The following is an 11,723-nucleotide window of genomic DNA, read 5'->3' on the forward strand; positions in this document are numbered from 1 at the left end:
CAAATCAAAAATTGTACAAGTAATGAATATTCTGTTTGTTTTCCTGATCTCTATTGGCTGCCTCTGGTCTAGGATCCAGTTGTTTCCCTTACTCGTATCACTCATATCGGGTTAATTCAGAAGGTACTGCAAAATAGCCCTAGCACCTTTGAGTTAAGAAAGGATGCACATCGCCAGACAAAAGCAGCATTATATAACTTAAAGCCTTTGATACCAATAGCAAAATCATGCTGATTGGCAAACAAAATTTTATTAATTTAATTTCAAGTCAAGCTGGCCCTGTAAAACCTAACCAGCAATACTATAATTACTAGTTAATCATATTGCATTACAACTATTACTGGAGATTGACACTGATATTTCTTCTCCCTTCAAGAAGTTGAATCTTGCTAGATTACAGTGACAACTATCGCTGGTTTTCCAAAAGATCCATTTACCTGATGCCACTCCCCTGCCTGCTTCGCATAACCCTGAACGTTCTGCCTCTTCAGATACTAATCCAATTCCCTCTTGAATGCCTCAGTTAAACCTGTCTCTGCCACTCCCAGGCAAGACATACCAAATGCTAACCACTCCTGACCTCATTGCTACATTTGCCAATTACCTCAAATTTGTGCCTTCAATGGGAACTGTTTCTCCCCATCTACTCTGTCCAGGTCCTTCATGATTTTGAATAGCTTCAAGGTGTATCATCTTTGGCTACCTTACCCTCAGAGCACGATAATGATTATCTGCAAAGCAGCCTCTACAATAGCACACTACATTAAAAAGGTTATAAATCCTTCTGAGAGCACATGACATACATGCAGAAATTATTTGAGTTGATGATTAACTTACCATTTTCAACCCTCGCACCCCCTTACAGCATGCCCAGCCCCTCCATTTTATTATTTTACTTCCTCAGAGCTGGTTATCCTGACGAAAATTCATTGCGTGGCTCAATGTGCTTACCGTGGATTAAAAGATGAGTTCACTTGTTTTATTTATGACTAAGATAGGGCATTGAACAAAGATTCTGGAGTGGGTTTCCTGCCAGCATGCCTTTGCTAGGAATAGTAAATGGTGCAGGTGTTGAGCCTAAAGGCTGGATGGGGAAGGAAGATGATTGAAACTGTTCCAATCACTTAAAGCATTATCTTTAGAGAGCGAAATAACACCAGAGTGAAAGCCAATGTCACACAACAATATGTTTATTTTAAAAACTTTTTTTTAAAGCAGGGAAACCTCTGACATGGTTTTCCCTGTCAAAGAGAATAATCTGTTGCTAAACAGTTTTTTCATGTAAGATAGATGATGGATATAGATAATGAACAAAACACCTTCATTGGGAAATAATCATCTGCGTCGAGGTTAAATTAACTTCACTACAAATTTGCAGTAAATTGTTCCATTGTACTAGAGAGCTATTTATTAACAGAAGCCCAAAGAGTGTACATTCTTCATGGAAATATGCTAAAATACAAAGATCAAATGCACGATTTGGTTCATTTGGAAGTTTCCTTAATATTACAAAGTTATTTTGCTTTCCTCAAAATACCATCTGTTTAAACAAGAAAATCCTGTTAAGCTTGCGTTATCACAATAAGCAGGCACAGATCAGTGTTCCAATAATACTTTGGGTTTTGTGTTAGTACATTGCTTTGCAGAGACTGATCGCCTACAGTTGGCAAATTCCAGTTCTAGATCAGAATCCTAATCAACTGTTAATGACCTAAAATGTTTTAGAATCTACGATGACTGCAGTCAAACTGGTTAAGCTCAGGAAATTATAGTTCACAAATAATGGTTTGAATCACTGATACTTAAAAATGCCATAATTAATCTGGTAATAAACAAATTCCATTTTTTTATTTCTTACTTAATATGGATATTAAATAAAAAGCTGACCAAACAAACTTCAATTTAGGAAAGAATACATTTCAGGTATTATAAAATAAAGAATTTAATAACCAATGCTATTTAATCACGTTTCAGAAAATGTGGCAGTGGGCAGAAAAAGAAAAGTTTTTATTCTTTTCCGAAATCAGAAACTGAAATATAAGCATCTGCATTGTTTGAGCTTTTGACTAAGCACAGGATTACTTTGTACATGATGAGAACCCAATGATGCAACAGTTCAAACATTTTCAAAATGTATAAATGGGAACCCAATCCATTCTAAAATAAGTGGCTGAGTTATTGTGTAGCAACTATTACCTCGGTAGGAGAAACATTGCTATATTGTACACATTCCTCTTTTCAGTTACACAAGCAGAACGCAAGTCCCATAACGTCTTTGATACTGAAAATACTGTCATTGTAAAATAGAAAAAGTGCAAGAGTATGGAAGGTGCCCTGCAGCAGTATGAAGGTAACAGTATGTATTTAACAAAAGCATCAAATAGCAGTTGTCCGAGTTATCAGCTTTAATGGAAATTTGACATTTCCGTTAGGGTAAGTTTAAAGAACAGATAATGGGGCAGGATGCAGTGTTAATAATGACGTATATTGCTTGGCATTCAATATATTTAATAAATAAAAGTATGAGAAGTTTGGTCAATGAAGGCACAATAAATACACACGCGCTCACACACAAAATACACAAAAATCCCTCATCATTGTGATTCATTTCATCTTATCAGTTTCCCAAAAGCATTTGTGCAACAAGTATAAACTGAAATCAGCACCAGTTTGGACCCACTGTTCCTTCTACTAAGAGAAACTTGCCTATTTTTGCTGTTTTAATTTTTTTTTTAAAAAGATTTAACAGATTTTTGCTTGGAAAGAATATAATGTAACATGAGAAATGCGATTATTTGAAGTCTGTTCACGTGAAAGAAAGGGATGGGGTTTGGGAGAGGAGCTTTTAAAAATCAAAACTAGGTGGTATCTATATCCTTTACTTCAATGCATTACAGGGTGAGGTTAAAGGAATTTAAAGCATGATATACCTCAATGTACTACTATTAGGGTGTTGAATCATGGATTGAGTATCACTCTGTACCTTGTCCAAGGGGCCACTATTCACAAGCATTCCTTGGTACAGGGAAATGACTTCTTTCTGAATTTTGAGACATCACAGTAGAATCAGCTTATTTCCATACCTGATGGTTACTCATTCAGGCTTCTTGTGGGGATCCTTGGAGAAAGTACAGGGACACTGCCAATTCTTTCCTTAGGAATTCAAGGGCTACTCTTATGCCGGCTCAAATCAAAGGTAGAACCTTTCTAGAATTTGGTTCATTGCTCTGGTTAATTAAAACCTTTAAACCACTTTTAAAGGCAGGAAGGAAGAATTTGTCAAAAGTGAAAATCATTTACACATACAAAGACAGGGAAAACAATGGAAGTTTAAATATACATAAACAATGCAGGAGAACAAATAAAAGCAAGATACTGCAGATACTTGAAGTTTGAAACTAGCAAAAAATGCTGGAGAAACTCAGGTGTGACAGCATCTGTGGAGACAGAAAGAGTTAACGTTTCAAGTCTGATACAAATCTTCTTTAGAACTTCAGCATTCTGAAGGAAAAGCATAACAGACTGAAAATATTAACTGTTTTTCTCTCTCCGCAGATACTGCCAGACCTGCTGAGTTTCCCCTGTGTTTTCTGCGTTTGTATTAAACAAGGCAAACCTTGTAGCTTATGCAATACACACAGCCTGATAACATTTCCGTCGTGATTTGGTTTAGAAAATTTAAGCCTAGAAATGCTTCCCTTAAAGTACCAGTGTAATATTAGACTCTACCACTTAATTAATACTTGAAATTTAAGTACTAAGTACTTATCCTAAATAGACTGATGCCTCTGCAAAAATAGATGATGGGGCAAGTTATGATATTTAAAGTTGAGACAGCATCCCCTTGCAAGTCTCAACCTCTCCCTCGAGTGGCAGATGCAAGATATACATCAGATTTGGCAAACCTTTTGTTAAACTTCATTAAAATGGAAAGTCTTCCATGTTCACAGTTTTTCACATGAGGGCTTAACTGGTTCAGTGGACTTGGTTGGGATGTGAAGTAGAAACAGCAAAGAGTCTGTGGGGTGAATAAGGGGAAAACAAAGACGACAGTCAACTGCTAAGCAGACCCCACTAGAAGGGATTATAGAGAAACTGGGACTGCACCTCTTCACCCATCACATGAATATGGATTAGATAGCATATGTTTCTTATGTTTTGAATAGAAGGTAGAATGAGTCTGTGAAGGTCAAGAGATTTAATTCTAAGCAACTATAAAATAAGTAGTCTTGCAGTTCTGTGAACATCTAGATAACAGTTGGGCATAGTTCAGAGAGCTTGAAAACAAATTTCATCAGAACCAATGACCTGAATGGAGGAAGCAGCAAAAAATCAAATGGAACCAATTCTGTTACAAAGTCATTACCATGGTTACCATTTTCCAAAGTACATTGCAAGAATAACTGAAGCTCACAATGATGTTCACGAATCAGGAATAAGCAGAACAAAACATTGGTGGGGGTTGGTGGTGGTGGAAGGAAGAATGAACAATGGAAAGCAAATAAAAATGAATATTAGACTTTTCTGTGGAGTAGAATGGAGACCTGAAAACTAGGAGGTCCCCAACTTGAAACTTGATCTGTGGAGTTAATTAGGGCAGCAGTTCATCTTTTCTTTCACCCTGGTCTAGGATTCTGAAACATCAATCTTCCTGTCTTGACTGGGATTTCTCCCAAACAGAATGTAAATGACTTGTGAAAAAAGTACTTGTAGGGGTACAGGAGAAAACAAAACCTGACTTAGCTCTGATGCTCCCAAATTCATTAAATATACTGCCAACACAAATGTGAAAGCAAGTACATGAAGACCAGCAACTTATGCAAGGTGCCAGGAGTGCCTGTGCACACAGAACCACAGTTTAGCAAATCATCTCCCTCAAAATAGCAATGGGAACCAGAGAAATGGATGTTATGTCAGTTGTAAAACATCTGTCAGAATATTTTTACCAGTGATAGTTTTAGCTCACCATGCCAGCATGTAACCAAATACTTGTTGAATACAATACCTGTGAACTGGCCCCTGCTCATGTGCGAACTGATAATTACTCTCCTTTTCTATTGTTGTGCTATTCTTCAAGCTAACTTACACTCCATGTAGCAGAAGGAGGCAACCAATGTTAAATTGCACCTGCTAAGACAAAAAGTCTTAAAGCCTGACTTAAATAATTAAAAATGCAATAAACTCTTGCAAAACACCACAAAGAAAGTAGTCATTTTAGTACAACTACACACTGTCTCTAATAAGAGATCAAGGTTATAATGTGTTTTGGAATTTGCTTCTGATGCATCTAGAAATGGATTAACCAGGTTTTTGCGTAAAGAGAATAAGGAAGGGCAGGATGGCATTTGTTTTAGCTTCAGGGCACCCGGTTTCACTTCAAAATGCAGACTCCTTTCAGATAATGTGAATTCAGTGACACAGCACAGGAGAATACACATCTACTGTGCCAAACAGAGCAAGGACTATATACCTATGATTTGACATGATGGATTTCCAGTATTAGATACATAAGCAAGTGTTAAATGACACCAAAGTAAGGTGGAACTCAAGGACTGGTCACCATGGCTGTCAATTTGCAGCACCCAGTTACTCAGCAGAAATAAACTGTTTGAAACTGGAGTAAAGCAATGAAAGAAACAAAGCAAAAAGTATATATTTCTTTGAAGTTCTATTTTCCCTCGATGCACAGGAAGGTCCTGGCAGACTTTTGGGATTTCACTCAGGCAGCCATTCTCAGCATATGAGTAAAGACACCAAGTGTTGGTGGGCTGTTGAATCATGGAAAGCATTGAAGCTAGGTCTGACTGCTCCCACCAAACTTTACAGCAGAGGGACCACTGGAAAGTAATCAGGAGTGGAGAACCAACTGTAATCCAGCTGCAAACAGCCAATACAAGTATTCAAACATTACTGTATGGTGACAGTGCCCAAAATAACACTCTTTCCTTCAGTGTAGCTAGCTTAAAATTCTGGAACTCGCTGCGTAACAGCACAGTGGATGTACCTATGCCATATGGACTGCAGCAATAGCGTTAGCTTGACACCACTTAAGAACAACATAGGATGAATAGCCTGCAACACATGCATCCTATGAAAGAATATTTTAAAGTTACAAAGGGAGTCAGAAGGTCAGGGTCAAAAAGTCTAACTGTGAAATTACTAGTTATTTTTGAATACTCAGTCTGGAAACCACACTCATTATGAACTTGCATGCGGATAATTTAACCCCTCCAAAAACAAAAACCAGTTCCCTTCTGGTATGTCATAAGATTCCTCACAGAGAGTATTTGAAGGCTGTACAGCTGTGATAATAGTGGGTTTAGAGGAGGGTATGTGTATGGACCAGATCCCAACTTCATCGAACATCTATCTATTTGTGCAGTTCAGATCAAGTTGACTGACAGTGATGACCAGCTGGGGGGAGCTATTTGTTCTTTCTTAACATGTAGTATTGAAGACAGCAATAGCATCGCTAAAAGCCTCTGCTACTCACTGGATAAACAGATGGTGCCGTTGAGGGCATTAAACCTATTTGACACTTGCTGTACGTATTATATCCTGGACATTGACAACAGCCTTTTCTTTTCAAGTTTTAAGTGCTAATAGAAAATCGTTTTGAAAGTCGAAAGGACTAAAAAAGAACGAACTAGGGTTTTTCATATCTCCTTCATTTGTGGTATCCTGTGTTCTTGGAAACTTGTGGAAGGGATACAAAGGGAGAAGCAAAATCCACTTTGGCACCTAATGAATTATGCAGATTTCTTCATGGTGGTGATAATTAGAACAGTTTTGAAACTGTCAACATATAGACACGATACTCAACATGTCAACACATGAGTATCCTTTTTCCATTCATTTCAATGATCCGCCAGTGCTGGTTTTTACTATTTCATATGGGTTTTACTGTGTATATAATACATAGACTCTTGAGCATTTCTGCAGCAATTTCATCAGCAAAAATATATATGTGCAAGTACAATTTCAAATAAAATTATAATGAATTCCAGTAACTTTGAGCAGCACGAGCTGCAGTACGCTAGAATTTGACTCTACAGGGCCCATTCAGGTAGCTGGCCAAGGTTATTCACAGCATTATCAAGACTAGAGGTGAGCAAAAAATGGATTGGGCTCCCCCCTCCCCCAGATCCTTTAAATCCATATATTGCTATCAGGTTTTCAGCATTTTCTGAAAAAAATCCTGCTCCAAGTAGGTTTTAACTAAAATCGGAAAGTGGCAACATTTTTGGAAAATATTTTCTCTTCCCCCACCCACCCCTCACAGCAAGAAAATCACATTTCCCTATTTATAAAAATAAAATAATAGGTAGAAAATTGCCCCAAAAGGGTAATTATACATCCAAGCAGTTTGCTCACCTTTACTCAGGACAAGTCTGGTGTACAGGGAACAGAAAATGATGAAATAATGATCTATGTCAAATCCTCATTTCTCACAAGGTCAACTATACAGAACTAAATTGTACTCACATTATAGGAATTTGACCACTTTTCAACACACCATTCATATTTTCCTTACTCCAGACCCTTAAAGCAGCAATTTGTCTATGGCTAGAAATAACTACTTACATACAAAGTAGAATGTCTAAGGCACACCGAACATTAATAGATTGTTCCGGGAAAAGCTACACATGGCTTTGATCTGAGCTACATAAAGGGCAGGCAACGCCCATCAACCTCTTCTCCCCCTTCCTCCCCAAACCCCCTACACCAAAAAAAATTACACTACTTTGTTCTGTTAATCATGCTTTGCCAGCAATACTTGGGTCCAATGGGAAAAGAAACAAATTTCTAATAAATACAAAAGTAAAGGCAGTAAATATAGATGTAACTGGGGCAAAAAAATCCAAAGAAAATTAAAGTTATTCTTCACAGCTCCTAATTTACGAATAAAATTAACAGTTGGACACTTTAAACACTTGCATATTAACCTCCTGGATGTACCTTGTCCTCTAGGTACTGTGTTAAAGGGCTGTCCAGGAAATCATTGCAACAATGTTCCTGTGATTGAATACAACATTCTTTATCTGCTATATCTTTATCCAAATGTAAAGCAGCTAATGCACAATATGTATACTGTTGCCAGAAAGTTAAGAGAAGGCAACAGCTACTTTGTTTATTGACCAGGACACAGGCCAATAGGAGTTCCTTTCAAGCCCTTTATCCTTCAAGGTTACTTCAACAAAAATAGTGTTGAAGACCGTGTTTTAATCCTCCAATTCCACAAGGGTCAAGAGAAAAAAAAATTGCACTTTTGTTCATGAAGTGAAGGTTCAGCCGGTTCATTTTTGTGGAAATTCAGTGCTGACCTACATTATTAAAGTTTCTGCTGCACAGAGACACCTTTACATTTATCATTCCTCATTAAAATAAAAAAAAACACTGGACAGCCGTGGCTTTGGTGCTGAAGGACAAACTGGCTGATGTCAAAACGATTTTCAGCATCTTGTTATAGTAATTTAGTGTCCAGTCGCAACCAATGTAAACCTTGTCTGGTGTAGTGTACAAGTTCAGTCATGCTGCTGGTCAGGGATAAAAGGCCAACTGCTGCGTCAAGCTCTGCGAAGAATTCTAAGAGACAAAAACGAAAACAAGGTTGTAAATGTTTCCTGGTAAGCAGGCTAACTGGACTAAAGTGGGACACAATGAGATTCAGGCTATGCCCATTCGGCAAACCGTTTATCCGAAGTAATTTAATTCAAATGCAGAGACATTTTACTCTCAGTCTTTGCAACTTGTGTGTGAATTCAAAAGTTACATTCATGGAGCGTAATAGAAACAGACCTCACTAAGGAAATGGAATTGTAAAGTAAGATTTGAAAACCATGCAAAGAGAAGGAATCTTTAAACAAACAAATGAAAACAAATTTGAATATTTTAGGTTCCCACTCTCTCATCGTTTTTTTTGATCAGTTCCTCTCAAAAGTTAACTAATTTATATAAACTCTACTACAACAATCTGACCACATTTCAACACATAGAACAAAGAACTGAAATTTTACTTGCAATGCCAGTCAAGAATAGATTCTTATGCCTGGATACTTAACATAACTTCTGTATAAATAAGTTATGACTTCACATTACATGAGCAGTTATCTACTTGTACTACATAGTAGCCTATAATCACAAAATTAATCAAGCATTTTAAAAGCCAGCACAAACACACCTGCCATTTAATTTTAAAAACTCATGCAATTAGTAACTTAAGTCATTAGGCATGTGAACACTTAAGAGATAAATAGTAAAGTGGGGGTTAAAGGTCCTTTAATCAGATACAAGAAAACCCTTCCCTGCCCCCATTAGCTTAGGTATTCTTACCCCTGTTTTTTTTCGCTAGTGCATCTGCTTGTTCCCAAAGGTCATGGCCATGGAGGAAAATGGAAGTAATGCTGACATAGTTGGAAGCCAGCTGATGAATCATGTGTGGAATGGCAACACTTGCACCATTACCGGAGCTAGATCCTGGCTGGGAACCTCCGGAGCTGGCAGGGGATGGTGTCTGAGACAGTGGAGAAGGTGTGCCGGTACCTCTGAACAGAAAAACAAAGAAATTAGGGCCAATCGTAAAGGTAAACATAAGTAAACATACGTCATCCTTTGTCCAGTAAGTTTCTCGTTCAGTGTTCCACACAAAACCCCACCTCTGCAAACAAAAAAAAATCACTGCACCCGATTTCTTAAAATGTGAAACAAATGGACTAGAGCAGTCAACAATTTCAAGTCCATTTTGTAAATAAATGAATATAACACATCCACGAAGTCCAGACATCAGGGAAGTCTTAGCAGTGAGAACTCATTGGCAGATTATTAATCGTTGGGAGTAGTAGAGTTGACTAGAATGACTTAATCATGTTTTGCTGATGGATAATGGGTAATAGCAGCCAGCATGAACACCATGTACCAACTACGTGGACTAAGTTCAAACTGAACAATCAATACTGGTAATTTGGTGGATAATTTAACTTCTTTAATTCACAGTTGATTAATGGAGAATAAGCCAGATATATGGCAGCAATACTTATAATTTTAGCAAATATATTTTAGACAATGCAATTTGGGAGGGACAGGTTATGATTAGCTCAGTTGGCTAGATGGCTGGTACACAACACAGAATTAGACCTACAGCAGGGGTTCAAATTTCTGTGGCCATTCATGAAGGCCTTGCCCACCCCCCGGTCCTGGAATAGTTAGCTAGAACTACACAGAACCATTCATTTGTCTTGCCTTCGGTCCTTGGTGGATAGTAGCTAATTACTTACTTATTAATATTTAAAGTATTGATTTAATGGGGTCAACATTACAACTGCATGCACTCATTACCTGGCAACACAAGGAGATGGAGCTTGAGCCGTCCTAGAAGAACTCTGGAACACAAGAAAAACATTCATTCAATTTGTTGCAAAATTCTTGAGGTCAGCAAACAATTTTTTTTAAAATCCCCCTTCTTTTCTTCTGAGTATGTGGACTAGTGTTGGGTGTACTGTTTCTCATGTGGCAACTACATTCTGATGCTTTGCCCCAAAAGTCATTCTGCAGGTATCAGCTTAGACAAATGACACTGGACCACGGAGGGGTATTAATGCTAAACTTGAGCCTGCACCCATTTGTTAGCTAATTTTGCACTTTTTGGGAGAAGTCAGATGGTAATATTTTGGATCACAAATTCTCTTTCCCCAACTGCTGCATTGAGCGAGATTAGCTAGATTAGGTTTTGATAACATTATCTAACTCGTGTATAGGTCTGTACTAAGTGGTGTACATGGAAAGGTTAGCGGTGGAATGACTAAACTTCTGTCAACACTCAATGCCTAACTGACGTAACCCGAAAACACGTGTATTGTCACGCCAAGCGATCTATGCAGAGGCTAACAAATCCACTCAGTTTTTCCTTGCTGTGCTTACCTTGAAATGTTCAGTTAAAGTCCTTGAATATTTCAAAGCAGTATCCTTCTTAAATCGGAACATTGCCATAAAGAGCAAAGACTGGCAGCGAATACTATTAATTATGAATTTAGAAAGGAAAACAGAGTCATCAAAAGATTCTCAACACAATGGCTACAAACAAAAGAGGACCATGACACAATTACAATTCAAGTTTTCAAAAATTCTGCTTTAGAAACTAGTAATTTCATAAAATTCTAACAGAAAAGCACTAATTAGAGTAACTAGCTTCACTTTGGACGCAAGACAATACTATTCTGGTTATGACCACATTGCAGTACTTTAGATTTCTGCAGCATTTAAGATAGTACCAAGACTATCAAGCAAAATAAATAGCTGCTGCTGTAGGTATTTTGCCACTGTGCCATTTTGTAAGTTCCTGGCTGATAGCCTCCCTTAACTTCACTTTCCTGTACACACCGTTTTTATTTGTTCATGGGATGTGAACATCACAAAGTCAGCATTTGTTGCTCATTCCTATTTTCTCTTGGTGGCTGTGGTGGTGAATCGCCTTCTTGAACTTCTATGTTCTACTTGGACTGTATACATTAATAGAGCTCTGAGGAAGAGAATTCTTTATTGTTAGGGTCTCCCTCCTGCTATTCCATTTTATATGTCTTTTCTAAATGTTACATATCCTGGAATTTTTAACTAACCTTGAATTGCAAATGGTTATTAGATCAAATCTAAAGTCTTTATATGCTATCAGTTAATTTAATTCGATATAAAGCTTTTTACATCCTATTTTACTGTTTCTTATCCAAGGC

At 37.6% G+C, this 11,723-nt stretch overlaps 1 protein-coding gene across 1 annotated transcript; it reads right to left on the reverse strand.

The window, feature by feature from the left end:
* Positions 1-1,174: 1,174 nt before the first annotated feature.
* aff1 (AF4/FMR2 family, member 1) lies at positions 1,175-11,006 on the reverse strand. Its single transcript, XM_048600637.1, has 4 exons — positions 10,918-11,006; positions 10,336-10,379; positions 9,334-9,545; positions 1,175-8,586 (listed from the first exon to the last, which is right to left on the reverse strand). The coding sequence occupies exons 1-4, from the start codon at positions 10,984-10,986 to the stop codon at positions 8,465-8,467; spliced, it is 447 nt and encodes a 148-aa protein (XP_048456594.1). The 5' UTR covers positions 10,987-11,006; the 3' UTR covers positions 1,175-8,464.
* Positions 11,007-11,723: the final 717 nt, after the last annotated feature.

The sequence above is a fragment of the Rhincodon typus genome, chromosome 1 (assembly GCF_021869965.1).
Source record: "Rhincodon typus isolate 14 chromosome 1, sRhiTyp1.1, whole genome shotgun sequence".
Taxonomy (NCBI): domain Eukaryota; kingdom Metazoa; phylum Chordata; class Chondrichthyes; order Orectolobiformes; family Rhincodontidae; genus Rhincodon; species Rhincodon typus.